Source organism: Zingiber officinale, chromosome 2A (genome assembly GCF_018446385.1).
Source record: "Zingiber officinale cultivar Zhangliang chromosome 2A, Zo_v1.1, whole genome shotgun sequence".
NCBI lineage: Eukaryota > Viridiplantae > Streptophyta > Magnoliopsida > Zingiberales > Zingiberaceae > Zingiber > Zingiber officinale.
In genome coordinates this window covers 98,449,745-98,473,029 of record NC_055988.1, presented here as the reverse complement: position 1 = coordinate 98,473,029, position 23,285 = coordinate 98,449,745, and the positions used below count along the sequence as shown (strand labels likewise).

Below are 23,285 nucleotides of genomic sequence, written 5' to 3'. Positions count from 1 at the left end.
AACTAAAAAGTGTTTAGGAGCATATTTTCTTGAAATGTTCCTATTTTGTCCAGGGTGATATTTAAAGTACCAATTTAAATTATTAAATCTTCTAACATTGGTTTTAGATGAACATGCATGGTTTTTCAAGTTATCTACTTGAATTTTCAAATCATCATTTTCAAGTTTCAATTTTCCATTTGCTAGTTTTAATTTATCTAATTCTTCTAAGGGACAAGACTTAGCTAGAATTACTTTTAAATTTTTATTTTCACTTTCTAATTTGCAGCAATCTTTTGTTAAAAGTTTAACGAACTTAAACATTTTATCGGGAGGAAGAGATCGTACCTGACTTACCTTGCTGATCTCGTTGTCCGTTTCTCCCCCTGAGCTGCTGCTTTCTTCCGACATGTCTCCCCCTTCATCGATGCTATCGATGCTCATTTCGGAAGAGCTTGAATCGCAGTCGTCGTCTTGATGACTCACCATCAGTGCGAGTCCGAAGAAAGCTTCGACTTCCGATTCGGACGATGTATCGTCCCACGTCGCCTTTAGGGCCTTTCGCTTTTGGATAGGCTTCTTACCCTTCTCCTTGTCCTTTTTCTTCATCTTGGGGCAGTTGTCCTTGACGTGCCCTTCTTCGTCGCAGTGGTAGCAACGGATCGTTCTTCTCCTCTTACCCTGCGGATGGTTAGTAGATCTGGATTTACAAAGTTTCTTGAATCTTCTTACCATCATTACCATTTCCTCGTCGTCGAGAGAGGATTCCGATTCTGGTTCGTCTCTCGAGGCTTTGAGGGCGATGTTGTTTTTAGGCTCCTTCATTCCTGCACATCTTGACTCATGCACTTCAAATGTTGAAAAGAATTCTTCTAATGAAATCTTTTCTAAATCTTTAGAAATATAAAATGCATCTACGAATGATGCCCAATTGGTATTTCTAGGAAAGGAAATTAAAGCGTACTTGAGCGAATCTCGGTTACTTACCTTTTCTCCGAGATTCGAGAGTCCGGTGATAATTTCTTTTATTCTCGAGTGCAGATGCGCGACTGACTCGTCTTCCCCAAGTCACAGGCTGGTGAGCTGATTGCGAAGCAGATCTCTTTTGGCGAGCTTGGCTTCGGACATCCCTTCGTGCAGCTCGAGGAACTTCTCCCAAAGTTCCTTTACGGATTTGTATTTACCGATCCTGTTGACTTCTTGAGGCGGAAGAACGCTTAGCAGATGGTACTCTGCTTTGCCGTTCGCCACGAGGTCGGCCTGCTCCTTTTTTGTCTATTTATCTATTTCCTTGTCCTTTGGAGCTTCAAAGCCAAGTTTCATCGTTAAAAATAATTCAATATCTGTTGTAAGAAATACCTGCATCAGTTTTTTCCAGGTAACGAAGCCCCCTTCGTATCTCGTTGCTTCGTTCGGCGGTTAGTCCTCCTGAAGCGTTTCGTCTGATACCACTTGTAGGACCGTTGGGCCGGCTAGAAGGGGGTTGAATAGCCCTAAAAAAAACAACCCTTCTTGAACTCTTAAACTAACACTTGTATAAAATTAGCTAAGCAGAAATACAAGAAAGAAACGAGGCACCGTGTTTGACTTGGTTACAACCGGGGAGGTTGTTATTCCAAGGAAAGTGATCGCACTAAAACCTCCTTCGGGCGGAGAAGCCTCTTACACCGGTGAAAGCACAAAAACAGAAGCTAAACTAGAACAGTGAGCGCACAAGTGTTTGGAATGCTAATTACTGAGTTAATGAAAAGCTTCTGGAGTAAGGCTATATTTATAGCCTTGGTCAGGGCGCCTGGAAGGGTTCTGGGCGCCCTGGGGGGATAAAACTTTATCCCCCAATGTTCAGATCGCGTAAATCGTGATCCTGGTCAAAATCAGGGTCCGAGCGCCCCGGACTGCTCCGGGCGCCCCGGAGCCCAAAGTCAATAAGCGTTGACTTTTTCATCCTGGACCTCTTCTCTGGCTCAGTCCCGCCTCGGTCCGGTTCTTCTCCTCCGGATCCGCTCACTTGGGTGATCTCTGCCATGCGGAAAAGGGCTCATCCGAACCCAACTTCCGGTCTTCTCGAGCGGGCTTCCCTCCGGCTTCTCGTCCTCGGAATCGCCAAGTGTTTCCTTCTCGTCCACCGGCGTACTCATCCGCAGTGTTCGTCCCTCAGACGCACCGCATGCCGTCGTTCTCGCTAGCTGCGTCTCTTGCCACCCGAGCAATCTTCCGCTCCGGCTTTCGCCCCTCGGAACCACCGCACGCTTCCTTCTCGTCCACCGGGGTACTCTTCCGCAGCACCTCGTCACTCGCACTATCGTCCTTCTCGCTAGCTGCGTCTTCCGCTCGACTACCTGTGTTCCTAAGCTCCTGCACACTTAGACACAAGGTTAGAAACACACAGGACCTAACTTAACTTGTTGATCACACCAAAACAACCTTGGGGTTCCAACACTTATGCGATGCATCCTGGTTCCACTAAGATGTACAAAGACCTAAAGAAACATTTTTGGTGGCCTGGGATGAAAAGAGACATCGCTAGATATGTCAGTACCTGTCTGACCTGCCAGAGGGTCAAGGCAAAACACCAGAGACCAGGAGGAGTTCTGCAGCCCATTCAGATCCCAGAATGGAAGTGGGAGGATATTTTTCATGGATTTTATAGTGGGACTACCCAGAACCACGAATGGTTTTGATGCCATCTGGGTAATAGTCGACAGATTGATTGAATCAGCCCACTTCTTAGCTATCAGGATATCCTACTCCATGGAGCAGCTAGCTCAGTTGTATCTCAAGGAGATCGTCAGACTGTATGGAGTCCCACGGACCATCATTTCAGATAGATACGGTAGATTCACATCACACTTCTAGGAGTGTGTACAGTCAGCACTGGGCACCAGGTTAAAGTTTAGCACAACTTTCCATCCTCAGACAAATGGTCAGATGGAGCGAGTAAATCAGGTACTCGAAGATATGCTCCGAGCATGTGCCCTAGACTTCAAGGGAAGTTGGTGTAAATATCTGTGTTTAGCAAAATTTGCATACAACAACAGCTATCAGACCACTATCAGCATGGTACCCTACGAGGCTCTCTACGGGCGGAGGTGTAGATCTCCAGTCTGTTGGTATGAAAGTGGTGAACAAAAAGAACTAGAACTTCAGACAGATCTAGTAGCAGATACCACAGCAGCTATACAGCAGATCCGCCAGAGGATAGAGACAACTCAGAGCCGCCAGAAAAGCTATGCTGATACACGACGCCGACACTTAGAGTTTTCAGTTGGGGAAACAGTATTCCTCCGAGTGGCTCCCATGAAGGGAGTAATGCGTTTTGGGAAGAAGGGCAAATTAAGTCTTAGATATGTGGAACCATACCTTATCATCAGAAGAGTTGGCAAGGTAGCATATGAGCTAGAGCTACCCCAGGAGATGTCAGCTATCCATAACGTATTTCACGTCTCAATGCTGAAGAAGCATATCTCAGATGCCACCCAGGTGATTGAGCCCCAATCGATACAAGTCCGCGAAGACCTCGGCTATGACAGTCGGCCTATTCTGATAGTAGACCGAACAGTTAAGAAATTACGGAACAAGGAGGTACCATTAGTAAAAGTCATTTGGCAGAATCACACAGCAGAAGAGGCAACTAGGGAGACAGAAGCTAGTATGAGACAGAAGTACCCAGAGTTATTCTAAGTTCGAGGATGAACTTTTTATAAGGTATGGGGGATTGTAATGCCCGAAAATTCTCAAATTAATTTTAGAAATATTCTATTATTTTCTGGAATTTTAGGATATTTTTATGGAATTTTTGGAGTAGCAAAAGTAGAAAAATTAAATAAAAACATAAAACAGCCTAAGCAGGAATTGAACCCGAGACCTATTAGACCCTACTACTTATAGATGACTCTAGTAACCAAGGGGCCCAGCAGGGGTGTGCTGAAAGGAAAGGAGAGAAATTATATTTATGAGTAAGTTGGGAAGTATTAACCACTTAACGTAAATAGGGGAAATTAAGTGGGGATTTATTATTTGATCAACAACATTCCCCTCAAACCCTCACCGCCGACCCCTCTCTCTCTCCCGCACCCTCTCGGCGCACAAGTCCCAAGAAACCTAGGGTTCCATCCCTAGGATCGTAGGAACACTTTCCGGCGACAACTCCGGCACGAGGACGTTCCTCTCCGCGAGAAGAACACGTAGACGTAAGAAGATCATCGAAGAGATCTTCTTCTCCGGAAACTTAGCGATCAGATTGTAAGGAACCTTAGCGCAGGATGTAAGTAACCTCTCACCTGCAGTATAAGTAGCTAATTGTATGCTTTTATGTTCTTAGTTCGCTTTTATACCCTTAGTGCAGCCATATGCAGAGTTAGAGCACGCCAGGTGCTCGATAAAATGACTAGTACAGTTATATGCTACAGTAGTCATTTTAATAGTTCAGTTAAATGCCATAGTTGCATTTTAAATTGCATACATAGCCTTGCTTCAGTTTATATGGGACTACGGTCCAATGAGTGGGCTCCCATAGTCGCCTCTAGGTTCAGATAACCTAGTAAAAGCAAGATGAGATAAATCAGTTATGAACAGTATTTTACTTTTATCAGTGACACTATAGTGGACTCTCAGATGTCCTTGAGTTGGGCTCCCATAGTCGTCCCTATATTTAGATAACCTAGTAAATCCTACTAGATTCGGGACTAGCTACCTCGGGTCTAGTTAGGGATGCGCGCATAGCAAGTACAGTTGTCGGGTCCATGCAGCATGATTAGTATTTTTATCTATTTATGAAAATAGTTTTCAAACTTCACAAACCAGATATGTGAATGCAGCTCAGCTTTAGTTTAGTTTTCTTATTGATATAACAATTAGCTTTATGTTCAGTCTTTGATTGCCATGACTTGTATGTCCATATGTCATGTTTTAGCATGTTCAGCATGATCATCAGCATGTATTTCAAATAGCAACCTTGAAAGCATGATTTCTTCGAATGCATGTTTTTGTGAGCTAAATGGTTCTTACTAAGCTCCCAAGCTTATAGTTTCATTTTCCTTATACTGCAGATAAAGATAAAGGGAAGATGGATTAGCGGAGGCTGGAGTTCAATGCGACCAGATGTGTGTGAGAAGGAACTTGGAATAAAGACCTTGGAGACCAGCAAGTTAAAGGATTAGAACTCCTTATAGTTTATTTTCTGCACCTTTTTAGTGTCTAAATGTTATGAATCATGAAGGTATGCATTAGGTTATGCCTAGACTTCTAGTTACCTTGATGTTAGTCGGTAAGTTATGAATCATGACCTGTTTAGTAAGAGTTTAGTATTTATTAGTTGATATATCCATGTTGTACATGAAATTCTGAAATGCAGCAGAAATTAGAGCTCCAATCGATCAGCCGATAGATTGGAGGGTCCCCAATCAATCAGCCGATCGATTGGGAGGTAATCTGTCGCGTACAGAGAGCTGTTGAATCGATTAGCTGATCGATCGGCCATGGATCGATTAGCCGATCAATCGGGAATTTAATTTCCGCGAACAGAGAGCCTCTGAATCGATTATCGGATCGATTGGCTAGGCTGGATCGATCAGCCGATCGATCCAGAATTGACCCCGTGCACAGTAGCACGTTGAATCGATCAGTGGATCGATCAGACCACTCCAATCGATCAGCCGATCGATAGGAATGTCTGATTTTAGCTAGAAGTGTCAAATTTCAACTTTTTGATCAAATAGAAAGTTAAGTTCCCTTCTTTAGCATATGTACAACTTCAGAAGTGTATTCTGAGTTTAATTTCCAGATTTTATAGTAAATAGCAGAGAGTTTTAATTATTTCAGCTTTTCCACACCTTGATATTTAGTGATATCCCAAGAATAGTTTAGCATAATGCAACCCCCGGCGTTACAGCCTTGTCAGTAGAAGGCAGGTCGTTACAACTGGTACGATATTCCGAGTAGCAACCAACAATTGGTATCAGAGCTAGAGTTTGCCTCTGTGTGTTTGGTTTTCAGTTAAATTATATACATGTCAAACATAATTTAGGTAGGATAATAGTAGAATATGCTAACTCTGTGGTTGCAGACTCCAACTATTGTGACATAATGATTGTGTGTGATTAGACCCCTGGAAATGTCAAAGACATCTTATGTGTGTGCATGATTGTATGATTGGCGATGAAGTTGACTTTTGTTTGACCACTTTTTCTGATCAGTTTCTGTTTTTGTCTCTTTTACAAATTTATGTTAAAATAAAGGCCAAATATATTGCTTGAGATGGACACTCACACATAATCTCGAAGATTACAACGCGATTATACACATAATCTCATAGATGCCATCATTATTCAATCCGAGCTATCACTCTAATCTCTTCTCAAGGAGATGCCAAGAATGCCCTTGCGATTTTCCCATCCCCGCCTTTAGGGAGGAACCCTCCGGGCACATGCTCACTCCCAGTCCCATACACCACCCGGAGCACCTCTGCCGGTGTTCGCTTGTAGCCGAGGGAATCCTTGTTGGCCGACAGTATGTTGGTGGACATCCTTGCCTCGGCCCCCAGCTCCCGCGGCACCAGCAGCCCTTCGTCCTTCATGCCGCACATCGCCAGCCGGTTCCTCAGCTCCGATATCCGAACCGTGAACTCCGCCACCGTGATATTGTACGGCGCCACCAGCTCGTCCTTGCGCTGATACAGAATCGCCCTTATGATCGCATCTTGCCCAGCTTCCACGGCCAGCAATCCCGCCAAAAGCTGCGCAAATTTACAGTTACAAACAGTTAATCTATAATAATATAATTATATATATATATATATATAATTATATATATATATATATATAATTAAGCCATTCGACGATCGATCTCTAGGATTACCCTCTTGGCGACGAAGCCATTGGTGTTGGGGTTTGCGCCGACGTAGGCGACCAGGCCCATGTAAGGGATCGCGTAGGAGGCGAGGAGGTAATTGAGAGTGTCAACGTAGGGATCAAATGGAGGATTCAGATGGTATCCCAAAGCATTGTCCATTATGTTCGCGAAGTTGTGAGCGCTCAAATCGAGTTGAGGCCTCGGGAACCCTCCGACAGTGCTCTTGATCGCCCTTCATATATCAGTTACGATGCGCGATCGATCAGCTAGTTCAGAGTGAATCAGGAGGCGTAATTTAATTTAATGAATATATACCTCAAATGGCCGACTTCTTGATAGGCAAACTCCTCGATGATGAGCTTTGTGGTCGCGTCGAGGTTGGCCTTCCTCGCGCCGATCGGCGGCGGCCCGCCCATGGCCAGCTCCGGCGCGACGGAGTCGAGCCCGCGGCCGAGGGCGCCGAACAGGAAGAAGTCACACTCCGTGTGCTCCAGGTTCAGCGCGAACTGCAGCAAGTCCCTGTCCAGGGGGAGCAACGGCTCCCCGATCGTCGGCGACCCACATGTTGGATTCTTGGCTGCTCCGATCACCGTCACGACCGCGGCCGTGGAGAGGACGAAGAGAGACAAGACACGGACCGCCACAAAAGCCATGCCGATCGACCAAGCTCCAAGCAAGCGAGTCTGATGCACGAGATCAAGAGGGTTCCCTGGCTTTATATAGATCGAGCTGAGCTGAGCGGGATATTAATGCGTTTTCCAATTTTATGTATTTTTTTTTATTTTACACTTGTAATAATTATTATTATGGAAAACTTATTTATTTATTTCCAGTATTTTAATGTGTTTCTCGTATTTTCCTATTTTACATGTGTAATAATCAATGTTTATTTATTTATTTCAATGTGTTTTCTTAATTTAGGTATTTTTTTTCTATTTTATACTTGTAATAATTAATATTTATTTATTTATTTCCCAGCATTTTTTTAGTATGTTTTCCTAATTTATGTATTTTCCTATTTTATACTTGTAATAATATTTATATACCATATATTATTATTAATAAACTAGTGTATTATATTGTCAATATGGTATCAAAAAGCTAAGCTTAACAGTAATTTTCCCCCTCAAATCCTAACCGCCGCCCACAATACCCACCGACTACCTCGTACATTAGCTGTCGCCGACGACATCACCCGTCGATTATCTCTCATAAATGCTCCTGATTCACCTTCCTACATTATAGTTCTCAACGTCAATGCTCAGGCACCTTTGAAACTCACCACTTCCAATTATTCTGTTAGCACTTGTAGTTCACTTCTTTTATTTGGATTTGACTTACTGGGATTTATCGGTGGCTGACGTTCCTGCCCCTTATGTTGATAACACCTACAGGCGCTACGTTCCCTTAGGCGAATCCTGATCATATTCTCTGGCTCCGTTAAGATCAACTTCTCCTCGACGCTATTGTAGGTTTGATGTCTCCTACTCTTGTGGAGTTTATTTCTTCATCAACTTCATCTAGAGACGCGTGGCAGACGCTGGAGAGAACCTATGCTGCTCCCCCATATGACAGGATTATGACTCATTATCAAAATCTTGCCAACCCTCACCAAGGTAATAGATCTATCACTGATCATATGTAAAACATCAAAAGAAATATTGATGTTCTTGCGCTTATGGATGTCAAAGTTGACTTTGATGAGCTTTCCATTCGTGTCATGAATGATTTTAGCCAAGACTATTGCAATATCTAATATGCTTTGCAAGTTAGTTACCTTTGATGAGTTATTTGAGCAACTTCTTAGCTAAGAGGCCTAGTTAAAAGTTTCGACTCCATCTCCATCTTAGGCATGTGATTCAATCTCCTTATATTTATATTTTCTTTATCTTCTAAGTTTATATTATTAGTTGAATTTTTTAGATTAATTTTATCTAAATTATTATCCTTAAGATTTAATTTTTTATTAATTAAATTATCTTAGTTTTGAATAGAAATTTCTAGATTAATGTTATCTAAATTGTCAAATATTATTTTAAGGTATTTATTAATTTTATCTAGATCTATTTTATCATTTTAAGTTTCAAATTTTTATTTATTTTAAGCTTTTGAATTGATTAAATTATTATTATCAATTAGATTATGAAGGAGAAAATTTGAATTAGTTAATTGAGATTTATCTTGTTTAGTTAAGTTTTAATTTTTTAAATTTAAGTTATTTAAGTTTGAAATTTATATATTAATTAAAGTCATATTTTTATTAATTTTAGAATTAATTAATTTTATTAATTTCAGAATTATTTGAATTAATATTTAAATTTTTAGAATTATTTAAATTTGATTATTACTAAGATTTGAATTAGTTAAATTTGACTTATCTAGATTTATTTTGATAATTAAATAAGTTTGAAAAAAAATTAATTAGATTTCAATTATTCAACTTGGATTTATCTCAAATAAAGAGAAAACTCTATCAAAGATTATAATTAATTTTATCAAGATTTAGATTAACTTGGTTATTTTCTTGATTAAATTTACTAATTAATTTTGAATTATTGAAATTATATTTATTTTTTAATTGAATAATTATCTAAATTCATATTATTAATTAAATTATTTAAATTTAAATTATTAAATAAATGATTATTTGAATTTATATTTTAAATTAAAATGGACTTTTTCATAGTAAAATTATTATTATTAAATAAATTATTATTTAATTCTAAATTTTTAATTAAATTTGATTTATTTAAATTCACTAAATCATGTAAATCTAAATTATCATAAAAAAAAATAATTTTTTCATATAAAATACTAAGTGTTTTCAGAAATATCTAAATTATCATGCATGTTATCTAAAGTACTACTGATAGAGATATTTTTAGAAATATCTAAATTATTATGCATGTTATCTAGATTACTAATGACAGAGGTATTTTGGTAAATTGTACTAACATTAAATGTAACCCTTAATTCTGTATGCTTCTCCGTTGATTTGGACTCGAGTCTGGATTCACTTTTGACTCGATCCTCCGGCTTCAAAAACTCCTCAAGAAGCTTGATTAGTTGAGTCCAAAACTCGTGGGCATCTCCGTGTTCTCTTATTCTTGAAATAATTTTGTCAGACAATAAACTCGAAATTAACTTCATTACCTTTATATTTGATTCCAAATTTTGAGAAGATTGCTTCAGTGCCATGCCACCATCAAAGTCATTCATAAGCATGAAACTTTTCATCTACATCCTCCATTGATTGAATTCATCCATCTTGTATATCTCGATGGTTGCACTATCGATGGTTGCACCAAATTAGAGCGTCCTTGCTCTGATACCACTTATAAGATCGATTGCACGTGAGAGGGGTTGAATCACGTGTATTTTAAAACTTTTTTTTTTTCAATTTTATAAAATGAGTGTACAACATAAAAATAAACTTAGTAAGAAAAATAGAAAGAAATAAAGCACCATTATTTTTACTTGGTTTAGAGCCTTAAACGACTCCTACTCGAAGACCGAAGCCCTTTGGATCTTTCTGATGGATAGTCCACTAATCAATCATAATTGAATACTCAAAAAAAGAAGAAAGTGTAACAACTATAATTTTTTTAAGCAATAATTAACTTTAAACCAAAACTATTACCCAATACTTAGACAAAGATTTGAATGCGCTTGTGCATTGGTGTTGGTCCTTCTGTAGTAGTATGGTGTAGCAGCATCGTAGCATAGTAGTAGTACAAAGTCGAAGCAGCCGGCCGATCGAGAAATCGTGTAGAAATGTTATTTTCTTTCTTGGATATCTAGCCTCCTTTATAGATGAACATGTTCTTATCAAATCCATTGAATTCGAGATAAACTTTCTGACTTCAGATCTTACGGATAATTATGTAGAGAAAACTAATTAAATAATTTAAATCTTATCTATTGCTTCAGTTCGGTCTGATTTAGTTTGGTTTATTTTGGTTCAGTCCAGTTGGGTTTGGTTCGGTTCAATTTACTTCATCCACTTAAGACACCTCCAATCACTATTCAACATAGTAATCTTCCGGAGGTCATATCTTTTGACTCTGGACTCGGAATCAAGCTTTGTCAGTGGTCACGCATGCAGGATTTGATGATCTACGTATGTATCTACAAGACAGAGTTAGAAAAATATATGCATAAATAGTTTATTTATGAGTTATATCCAGTCTTACGAAGACCATGATCTAGTCATGGTCTTAGCTTAGACTTTCAAAATGGATCTAAGCTGGATCAGCGCCTATAGTCTTACTAGGACTCATCCTCACTAGATCACTCTCCTTCAGTTGACTTACCTCATCATTTGCAGTCTCTTGACTTGCCTCTTGACCCATCATGTCTTCCTATCAGAATCGTACATCTGAACTTCAACCAATTGTCTAGAATCGAACATCCCGACTAGACTTCAATCAGCTGTCAGGTCTCCCAAACCAAGGCAGCTGAACTTCCTACTAGAATTGCACATCTGGACTTCAGTCTGATGTCTGGTCCTCTAGACTCATCAATTCTTACACACTCGATAAAGAGGTTAGACAAACATAACATTTAAATTTAAACCAATTGTCATTCATCAAAACCTGAGTTTGATCATTAATGTTAATTGCACCAACATATTACACATCCTCCGGGCCTACTCACTTAAGTAATGGTTGAGAGAAAGCCCTCTTGTATAAATGATCTCCGACCAAGCTGAACCGACCAACTCTTTTCTTGATCATATGTGCTTGTTCCCGGTTGGATGGTAAGGTGCCTTGTTGAAGAAATGAGATTAACGGTGCCGACCAATCACTTTGTAATTCTAACTCGACCTATCTTTTAATATGAGCTAGTAGCCCACCGGCTTGTCCAGAGTCCACGGGACCAAGGAGTTAGCCAATTTGTCTAACTCGTCTGCATTTTAATTTTCTGCTCAGGGGATTTTCTATAAAGTAACTCCTTAAAACTCTGCTTTTAACTTCTCAAATGCCTCCACATATATCTTGAGCCATTCATTATTAATCTCAAAATTAACCTACAATTACTGAGCGGCTAACTGAGAATCTGAATAGATTAAGACCCGGGTGGCTCCCACATGCCTTGTAGCTTGCATGTCGGCTATCCATGCTTCATATTCTGCTTCATTATTGGTAAAAGTTATCGAATAGCCATCCAAAAGGAAATATAGGCTGGATGGTGCGCCTTCCGATTTGGAGGGGGGAAATGGATTTGGATTGAAAAACAGAGAGATGAAAATTTACTGATATAAGACATCTAAAATAAATCCCTTTTTTAGCAAGAAAAATAATCATCTGATGCTGATCGATGAAATAACATCAAGAAAAAAAAGAGTAAAATCAAGGTTCAAATAAAAGGAGGAGCAATCGGTAAAATATATCGACCGATAGATGGAGAGCTCTTGAATAAGGTCGGGTTGAAAGGACCAGAAGGGCGGTTCCATCATCTCCCTGATGAGCTTATTCGAAAGCATAAGGATAGCAGCACGGAAGGCGTCGATGGTTCCAGGCTAGACCGTTCGGGATTTAATAGCTTCGTATAATTGGTGAGGAGGAAGAAGATATACCTGACTTATCATGTCAGATTTAAAGTTGGATGCTTCCCCTTCACTGTCACTTTCCTCTGAAGTAGCTTCCCCTTCATTGATGCTTTCCTCTTGGTAGTTGGTTGTAAGTGCGATTCTAGTGTGGGTCTCAATTTTAGATTCGGATGATGATGATTCGCCCCACGTTGCTTTAAGATTCTTCTGCAAGATACAATCATGCAGACAAGATCATAAAATATAATGAAATCGAATAACAATTATTCTAGATATACCTTACGGATGACTTGTAACGAGAAGGGCATCAACCTTTTATGACGTTATCAAATCTCACATCTATTCATATCCACGCCGAGCTCTTTAAGATAACTCCAAGAGAACAAGTTTTACTTTTAGAAGGTACTAGCCACGAGCGAAGGAGAAGGATCAAGAAGAGGAAAAAGAAGCAAAAGGAAGATCTTCTTCCTTTAGGTAGCTTATGATAACAAGAGGAGACCCTCTTGTTGTGGTCGGCGGCAAGAGATGTTAGATTTTAAGGGATGTACTTAGGCAATCATCTTACAGCTTGTACTAAATATAGATTCACTATTTGAGTTCATATTATATGTTTGATTGTCTTAAACTCATTTACTGAATGCATGTAATATAATTCATAGCATGAGAGAAATTGTGATTGAATTACAACTAGTGATTATCTCTACATGTGTAATTATGAATATATTGGAATTTCCCTAGTCGTTGAATTGATGCATTTAGATATCATTAATTCTATAAGTCTAACATGGGTTATACTCCTTGGTTCACCAAGCATCTATTTTTTCACTGGTTGGAGATATTGGGATGTCGAGAGTTAAACGTGGATATTAGTTATGGTAACTAGTATATTGGAGTAACTCGCTGTAAGACTTCATATGGTTAACTATATATATGGATATGTTTGTAAAGCTTTTACTGTAACTCGAGTGCTAGTTTCCTTCGATTTAAGGTATACAAGTCATCTTGGTCATGAAGACATATACTTTGACATCTTAAGTAAGCACCTTATTGAGGTGTGGACCCGGGATGATTAGGTATAAGTTGAAATGCTCAAAGATATTTAGATAGCCCACAGAGGATTCACCGCTGTTTGTGAGTAGATGTTAAGGAAAAGGAAAAGAAAAAATAGTTATTCAAGTCAAGATTTCTTAAGTACTCTAACCCTATGTCAAATAAAAAAAGAGACGAAAGATACCAGAGCAATCTTGTATCAGACTACTTGTCTCCTTGTAGTTGAACCTCTTATTTTTTGGAATGCTCCAAATTCCACTTGAACATCCAAATCTGGATCAATACCAGCAAAAACATCTCTGAACAAGGTTCTAGCACCATGCCAAATGTGTCCAAAAAAGAAGAACAAAGCAAACGTAGTGATCCCGTCCGGAAGCTTAGTCGGATGAAGGCGGGCCTTGTTGTACTGGAAGTTGACGAAAAGTCACTGAAGGGTTGAATCTACCGGGTACCCCCCTAGAAAGGTTCGCACGGGCGACCGACGGAGAGAGATGACCTGGACGATGACGCTGTCGCTCTGCCTACACTCAGACGAGTCCACCAGTTGTTAAAGACTAGAAACCAGGGAAAAAGTCCCCGGGTCCGGCCCTCCGATGCTCAAGTTAGGTACTTTTTCCCCAGAAATCACAGAGAAAGGACGAAAAGTAAAGACTAGTGAGAAATGACGAGTGAGCGTACCTGTGTAAGGGACAAAGCCTCCCTTTTTATACTGCAACGGAAGTTTCTGGGTCTGACGGGTGTCAGGGAATGTCGGTTGTCAGACTTTGTCTGGCGGTGGATGACAGGTGGCACCTGTTCATAGGCTGGCGACGGAATCAAAAGGGGTAATGAGCCCTGACTATGAGAATATTCCCTAACATGCTGATTATTCTCTGACATTCTCTGACAAGCGGTTACAATTCCTTGGCTTGTTCATCTTGTAGCGTCTAGACAACGAGTCTGTAATTTGAGATCTGTACCCCGACCTACTTCTATCTGCTGTTATCCCTGGCTTGCACTTCCTGACCTGCACACTAGGTCTGTATCCAGACCTGCCTGTATACCTATTATCCTTGGCTTGTACGTTCTGACTTATTCGCTGGGTCTGTATCCTGACCCGCTTCTATCTATTATTCTCCATGGCTTGTGCGTCCTGACCTGCACGCTAGGTCTATGTCCATACCTGCTTGTATACCCGTAATCCTCGGCTTGTACGTTCCGACCTGCTTGCCAGGTCTGTGTCCAGACCTGCTTCTATCTGTTATCCTCCATGGCTTGTGCGTCCCGACCTGCATGCTAGGTCTATGTCTAGACCTGCTTGTATACCCATAATCTTCGGCTTGTACGTTCCGACCTGCACGCTAGGTCTGTGTCTAGACCTGCTTCTTTCTGTTATCCTCCATGGCTTGTGCGTCCCGACCTGCACGCTAGGTCTATGTCCAGACCTGCTTGTATACCCGTAATCCTCGGCTTGTACGTTCCGACCTGCACGCTAGGTCTGCGCCCAGACCTGTTGTACACCTGTTATCCTTGGCTTGGATGTCCCGACCTGCACGCAAGGTTTGTGTCCAAACTTGCTTATATGCCTATTATCCTTGGCTGGGATGTCCCGACCTGCACGCCAGGTCTATGTCCAGGCCTGCGTGTACACCTGTTATCCTTGGCTTGGATGCCCCGAACTGCACGCAAGGTTCGTGTCCAAACCTGCTTATATGCCTATTATCCTTGGTTGGGATGTCCCGACCTGCACGCCAGGTCTGTGTCAAGGCTTGCGTGTACACCTGTTATCCTTGGCTTGGATGTCCCGACCTGAACGCAAGGTTCGTGTCCAAACCTGCTTATATGCCTATTATCCTTGGTTGGGATGTCCCGACCTGCACGCCAGGTCTGTGTCCAGGCTTGCGTGTACACCTGTTATCCTTGGCTTGGATGTCCCGACCTGAACGCAAGGTTCGTGTCCAAACCTGCTTATATGCCTATTATCCTTGGCTGGGATGTCCCGACCTGCACGCCAGGTCTGTGTCCAGGTCTGCGTGTACACCTGTTATCCTTGGCTGGGATGTCCTGACCTGTACGCCAGGTCTGTGTCTAGGCCTGCGTGTACACCTGTTATCCTTGGCTTGGATGTCCCGACCTGCACGCCAAGTCTGTGTCTAGACCTGCTGATATTCGCTGTTATCCATTACTAATACTTCCGGACCAGGCACGTGGGTCGGATCCTTGACCGCTATCAGGGCTAGTCCTTGTCCGGCATATAATTCTATCTTTTGATCGTCCCCTCTGATGAGACTTCGACCCTGTCCATGTAAGCTCGGCTTTTGACCTCATTGACCTCCACGTCTCCTTGATTTCTGACCGGCCACGGAGGCTTGACTTTTGACCTCATTGACCTCCACGTCATCTGGATTTCTGACCGGCCACGGAGGCTTGACTTCTGACCTTCTTGACCTCCAGGTCAACTTGACTTCTGACCCCTTGTGGCCTTGACTCATAACCACATCATCTTATCGACCCCTGATGTGCGTAGATTATATACTCTTTTATGCATATTTTTACGCACATTTACATACTTTGAGCATGCTTGATCTATGCATTTTTATACTTCCAGCTTTCCTTTTAGCATATTTACTCTTTTGGTTCGGAGATCTGCTTTTTGTGCATTTTCTGTACACAGGAGTCGAAATTGGTGAAGATTAAGTGTCCTTGAGCAAGCTTGGAAGTAATTGAAGGGAGAAAGAGCATCGGGCCGTGTACCACACATGGCCGTGTGGTCCTAACAGGAAGGGAAGAGGACATGGCCGTGTGAATCCCACACGGCCGTGTCTCGATTTGAAGAAATCAGAAAGAAGCCTTACATGGCCGTGTAGATCTACATGGCCGTGTGGAGTTTCCAGAGGCCAAGCAGATGGTGGCCATGTGCACCACACGGCCGTGTGGATTTTCCAGAGACCAAGCAGGTGGCGGCCGTGTGCACCACACGGCCGTGTAGCATTTCCAGAGAGCAGGAGGGCCTTGGCCGTGTGCACTACGCGGCCGTGCAGCATTGGCAGGGAAGGAACTGGACATGGCCGTGTGGATCTCACACGGTCGTGTCGAGGGGCCGTGTGGCGCCCGATTCCCTCCTCTATTTAAACCTTCCTTTATGAATTGAAAGGGGATCTATCCCCCTTTGGGAGAAGGCAAGATTTGGTGGTTTCCTCCCAATCTTGGGAGGATTTCTGGGCGATTCAAGGGGAGATCTTGACGATTTCGACTCCGGAGCGAGGATTGGATCCGAAGACGAAGCTTCTTCGTAGATAAGTTTTCTTTTTCCCCTTTTTCTTGGTTTCTTGGATTGGGGATTTAAGAAATGCTTGTATTCTCTATTTCTTCGGGTTTTCTTCCTCGATTCATGGAATAGATCTTGTATTCTAGGATGAAGGGAGTATTTGTATGATGGATTGATGTAATCTCTTATGGATTTGCCATTTTCTTGTTTCAATGACATTATCTTGCTTGTATCAATTAGATCTTGAATGATTAATGGTGATTCGTGCTTAATTCTCATTCTTGATTAATTGTTTGGATTTCTTATGGACTTTGTAAAGATAAACTCTCACTCGATCATCCGAGGGATCCACGTGACAGGTGCAAGCCCGTGTAAGGACGTTTGAGAGACAATCTTGAAGAGGAAATAGGAATATTCAAGAGAGTAGGATGGATTTTGTGATTAGTTTCTTGTATCTTGATAGATTAATAAGTCGTGGGCATCTATGTTGATATCCGAGGAAGGCATAGTAATAGGTGCACTTCTGTGTAAGGACAACATAGGTTCATGTCTAATTAATCCTATTTAGATACATTTCTCAGTCCTTAGCCGGTTGTCTATTGCAAGAGAGAACCGACAACTTTCTGCATGTTTGGCAATTGAGGGATAAGAATTGGTGAACCATTTACATTCGAGAAATCCTACAAAGAAACCGAAACTCCTAGAATCTCCCTTTATCATAACCCAAAACACTAAACTCTTGTTTGTTGATCTTTAATATTAGATTTGTTTACCTTCACTTTGCATTCGAAACAATTGGATAGTTGTTTAGCTAATTCGCATTAAGACATTTCTAGTGCTTATTCCAGTCCCTGTGGATACGATAATCTTTTATATTACTTGCGACATTTCCGTACACTTGCGGAGCGTGACAAGTTTTTGGCGCCGTTGCCAGGGACTGCGCTATAACATTGGAGATTATCAATTGAGTTAGACTAAACATAACTTTTTTTCTTTTGATTTGCATAGTTATAACTAATTGTTAGAATTCTGTTTTCGTAAGTTTTTCCTTTCTTGAATAACATTCTTGACAATTCTTTTTGTTGCAATTCTAATTCTAATTCTAATTTTGCATTCTTGATTTCTAGTACTCTAATCTAACTTTTCTCTGTTTTCTCTTTTGATCTTGTTTCTTTCTTCTTTTCTTTTGTAAACATATCTTGCAATTTTTAGCATATGAATTATTCTAGATATTTTTCTTTTTCCTTTTATCTTTTCTTTCTTGTCTTCATTATGCACTTTCTTTCTTGCAATTTAAATTCTGCATTTGCTTTCTTGCTTTTCATATTGCATTTTATTTCTTGTTTTTTATTCTTGATAATTTTCTTTTTTCTTCTTGAATATCCATTAGCACTAACATGTCAAGCAGGCCCATGAGAAATTTTTCTACACCCTTTTCTGCAAGATTTTTATCTCCCATTGTGCAACCTCAAATTGAAACAGAAAGTTTCCAACTAGACCCAGAGATAATTTTCATGATACAAGGTCACAAATTTGGAGGAGATGTATCAGAAAGTCCTTATCTGTATCTTGAAACATTTTTAGAGATTTGTGATTTGGTGAAATGTGAAGGAGTATCAGCAAATGCAGTTCGATTGATGACATTTCCTTTCAGTATCAAGGATAAAGCAAGGACTTGGCTATATTCTCTCTGTCCTCAAAGCATCACAAGTTGGGAACAATTGGAGAAGCAATTTCTGAATCATTTTTTCCCTCCAAGTAGAACGGTGTATATGAGGAATTGCATAACAAATTTTTCTCAGGCATATGGAGAATCATTATTTGAAGCATGGGATAGATTCAAGAGTCTTCAAAGACAGTGCCCTCATCATGGTTTTGAAAAATGGTTGATTTTGCACATATTCTATGGGGGAATTTCTTTCTCAGACAAGAGTTTATTGGATTCATCAGCTGGAGGTTCTTTTATGGACAAAAGTGTAGATGAAGCTTATTCATTAATTGATCAAGTGACATTGAACCTCCATGAATGGTCGAACAAAAGTTGGATGGAATTTCCCTCAGATATTCAAAAAGTGCAAGCCATAAATGTAAGAGAGCCTGTCAAACAAAATGAAATTCAACCACCTAAAAATGTTGAAATTCACAAGTCACAGAGTGAGGAGTTCAAACATTTGGGGGCAAAACTTGATAGTATTGTTTCAAAATGGTTTAAAGAAGATCCCCCTCCTACACAGTCAAGATCCAATGAAAAGTGTGATGATGTTGGGTTGAGAAGGGGCAAACATCATAAAGAACTTCTGAAGAATGACATGTTTAAAATTGAGGAGAAGAATAATAGAAGATCACAAGAACTCAGTTCCATTTCTCTAGGAAGTTCCCAGAGGCCACAAGTACCTTTCCCTCAACGATTAATCACACCAACATTAGATAAGCAAGTTGGACCTCCTCCAAAAGCTCAAAGGGAATTTGGGAAAAAGGGAGTTCAGTCTTTCCCAGGACCTTCACTAAGGGTTCCTTTTCCACAAAGGTTAGTGGGGGTCAATGAAAATAAAGATCTCGGCAAATCCTGTGACACTAATATGGTTGAGTGTAGATTTCTGAATATATATGAAGATGAAGATTTTTCAGATGAGGATTTTATTGATAATGTAGTGGTAAATAAGTTTTCAGATCTACCTCAAAATTTTATAAGGTGTTATAGTGACATTGAATTTTCAGATGATGAATGTGATATGGTAGATCAACTTAAAACTGCAAGTGAAGTTATTGATCTTCTTGTTATTGATTCTCCTATTGAGGACATAGATGTTGGTTTATTTTTTGATGTATGTGTTGATGATGATGATACGGAAGAATGTGTAGGGAGCTGTGTTGTGGAAGCAGCATCTCAAGGATCACCACCTTTGTCAAGACAACCCTTAGAGGTTTTAAGAATTGATCATGTTGTGGAACAATGTGTAGGGACTTATACAGAGCTAGTAGAGTCTCAAGAATCACCATCATTGATATCATCAACACCTAAGCTAGAGCCAGAACCATCAATTGATTCAGCGGAAGTCACATCTACATGTTTAGAAATTTCAGGTATTTCTCAGCAAAGTAAGGTTAGTATTTCTTGTGATCTTTTGGAAAACTTTATGGAGGTACCTATAATTGACTTTGTTGGATGTGATTCAGTTTTTATTACTTATTCATCTTATCTTGATATGGTTCTAGCTCTATACTATATAACATGTTTGTGGGAGATTTGTTTTTCTTTTGGATGTGCAGATTTCACATGGGCCAATAATTGGAAGCTCAATCTGAACCGTCTTCGACCACCTGAAAAAATTTCCAAGAAGACGAAGATGGAGAGAGTTATACTTTACTTTGTAGCTTCTTTGATGAAAGCTCCCTCCATAATAAGAGCCCTTGGTAGGAGGGTTCTAAAATATCTTACCCCTCCAAGAGCAAGATTTAGATGAATCTAATGAGGTGGTCGAGCTAATGACCTTAAACAAGCGCTTCTTGGGAGGCAACCCAAGTTCATTTTCCTTATTTTCTTTTATGTCTTTAGTTCTCTCTTTATAATAAGCATGTATCCTCTACTTAATTTTTCTTGTCTATCTTATTGTTGTAGAATTCAAAGTTGTGGAGGATTGTGAACATTGGATAGAGGAGTATCTTAAAAAAAAACATGAATGTCAACCATTTGGAGCTCATCACTTGGTAACTTCTCTTAAAATCTCCTCCACATTGTTTTTAGTTTTCATTGGGACAATGAAAAATTTAAGTCTGGGGGGATGCATTAGATGCATTTGATTTGCTTTGTTTGTTTTTGTTTTTGCTTATGTCTTGCATTTTGTTTTGATTTTTTGTGGCATACATCTTGAGAACATCAAATCTTCACTTATATGCTTTCTTGGATTCAAGTGAAATGTTAGCACGATTATTGTCTTGATTCATGATGTTCGAATGATGCTAGTAGTAAATTTTGTGTAGTTCTTTTTTCTATCTTGGGAAGCATTAATAAGCTAAGAATCTTATGGTGATGAGTTTTAGTTTTGGCTCAACCTTAAGGATTTTATCTTCACTACACTTGTGCTTGATGCTTGAATAGTTGATGCCATTGAAATAGTCATGATTCATCTTGTTTGCTTAGTACTTGGTTTCCATGGTGATTTCTCAACTTTCATTTTGGTTACTGGATGAGGCTCAAATCATTAAATCTCATTTGGAAAAATCAAAATATCCCAACATGTGTGCTAAAAGTGCATTTGTGAATAAGTTTTGCACAATGCAAACACTAAAAAAAAAAAAAAAAAAGGGATATAAAAAAATAGTTGTTATGAGTGGAATCTAGCAAGTCACCCCTTTGAGACCGAGTTAGGTTACTGGGGAAATGACTGCTTAGCTTCTCTTGAGATTGAGCACACCTTTGAGACCTTGGGTTAGTTGAGAAATATGAACCAAGTGAATGGTGAGTAAGTGCCTATCACTGGTTACTTGTCTTTCACTGAAAACATTAGGAATTCAAATTTGATGACGACTTGACTAGGACATGGATTGAAACTTGAAGGGTGTTGAGTTACTTTTACACTGTGCACAAGATTCTTATGCTTGAACCATACTTTACTTGTTTCCATGATCATGTTTGTTAATGAAACTTTTTGATAGAATTAGGAAAGTGCACTAGGTTTTATGAATGTGTTGTAGAACTTATGAATTTAGACTGCAGCATTTTGCTTGAGGACAAGCAAAGGTTTAAGTCTGGGGGTGTGATGTGCGTAGATTATATACTCTTTTATGTATGTTTTTACGCACACTTTGAGCATGCTTGATCTATGCATTTTTATACTTCCAGCTTTCCTTTTAGCATATTTACTCTTTTGGTTCGGAGATCTGCTTTTTGTGCATTTTCTGTACATAGGAGTCGAAATTGGTGAAGATTAAGTGTCCTTGAGCAAGCTTGGAAGTAATTGAAGGGAGAAAGAGCATCGGGCCGTGTACCACACATGGCCGTGTGGTCCTAACAGGAAGGGAAGAGGACATGGCCGTGTGAATCCCACACGGCCGTGTCTCGATTTGAAGAAATCGAGCGAAGCCTTACATGGCCGTGTGAACCTTGCACGGCCGTGTCAAGATTTGAAGCCAACCAGAGCAGAAGCCTTACATGGCCGTGTGGATCTACACGGCCGTGTGAGATTTCCAGAGACCAAGGAGGCTGTGGCTGTGTGCACCACACGGCCGTGTAGCATTTCCAGAGAGCAGGAGGGCTTTGGCCGTGTGCACCACACGACCGTGCAGCATTGGCAGAGAAGGAACTGGACATGGCCGTGTGGATCTCACACGGCCGTGTCGAGGGGCCGTGTGGCGCTTGATTCCCTCCTCTATTTAAACCTTCCTTCATGAATTGAAAGGGGATCTCTCCCCCTTTGGGAGAAGGCAAGATTTGGTGGTTTCCTCCCAATCTTGGGAGGATTTCTGGGCGATTCAAGGGGAGATCTTGACGATTTCGACTCCAGAGCGAGGATTGGATCCGAAGACGAAGCTTCTTCGTAGATAAGTTTTCTTTTTCCCCTTTTTCTTGGTTTCTTGGATTGGGGATTTAAGAAATGCTTGTATTCTCTATTTCTTCGGGTTTTCTTCCTCAATTCATGGAGTAGATCTTGTATTCTAGGATGAAGGGAGTATTTGTATGATGGATTGATGTAATCTCTTATGGATTTGCCATTTTCTTGTTTCAATGACATTATCTTGCTTGTATCAATTAGATCTTGAATGATTAATGGTGATTCGTGCTTAATTCTCATTCTTGATTAATTGTTTGGATTTCTTATGGACTTTGTAAAGATAAACTCTCACTCGATCATCCGAGGGATCCACGTGACAGGTGCAAGCCCGTGTAAGGATGTTTGAGAGACAATCTTGAAGAGGAAATAGGAATATTCAAGAGAGTAGGATGGATTTTGTGATTAGTTTCTTGTATCTTGATAGATTAATAAGTCGTGGGCATCTATGTTGATATCCGAGGAAGGCATAGTAATAGGTGCACTTCTGTGTAAGGACAACATAGGTTCATGTCTAATTAATCCTATTTAGATACATTTCTCAGTCCTTAGCCGGTTGTCTATTGCAAGAGAGAACCGACAACTTTCTGCATGTTTGGCAATTGAGGGATAAGAATTGGTGAACCATTTACATTCGAGAAATCCTACAAAGAAACCGAAACTCCTAGAATCTCCCTTTATCATAACCCAAAACACTAAACTCTTGTTTGTTGATCTTTAATATTAGATTTGTTTACCTTCACTTTGCATTCGAAACAATTGGATAGTTGTTTAGCTAATTCGCATTAAGACATTTCTAGTGCTTATTCCAGTCCCTGTGGATACGATAATCTTTTATATTACTTGCGACATTTCCGTACACTTGCGGAGCGTGACAACCCCACAAACATGCACCGTATCACAAGCCTCCCCCTCAAGTCTAGTCGAAGGAGGCTCTAGTCTGACTGACCAGACCACACTCCTTGTGTTAACTGACCTGGTTCCCTCTTCCTTTGCTGTCCTATCTTTCATTCGTATTCTGCAAAATTTCCCTCTATCTTGGGAGATGAACAATCTCCTT

At 40.3% G+C, this 23,285-nt stretch overlaps 1 protein-coding gene and 1 non-coding gene across 2 annotated transcripts; both read right to left on the bottom strand.

Annotated features, from left to right (window-relative positions):
* Nucleotides 1-6,284: 6,284 nt before the first annotated feature.
* LOC122043828 (desiccation-related protein PCC13-62-like) lies at nt 6,285-7,481 on the bottom strand. The gene is made up of 3 exons (XM_042604402.1): nt 7,144-7,481; nt 6,835-7,060; nt 6,285-6,712 (listed from the first exon to the last, which is right to left on the bottom strand). The coding sequence occupies exons 1-3, from the start codon at nt 7,479-7,481 to the stop codon at nt 6,335-6,337; spliced, it is 942 nt and encodes a 313-aa protein (XP_042460336.1). The 3' UTR covers nt 6,285-6,334.
* A 10,965-nt stretch (nt 7,482-18,446) lies between these two features.
* On the bottom strand, nt 18,447-18,552 carry LOC122044562. Its single transcript, XR_006129597.1, has one exon. It is a non-coding gene; the product is annotated as a small nucleolar RNA R71 (small nucleolar RNA).
* Nucleotides 18,553-23,285: the final 4,733 nt, after the last annotated feature.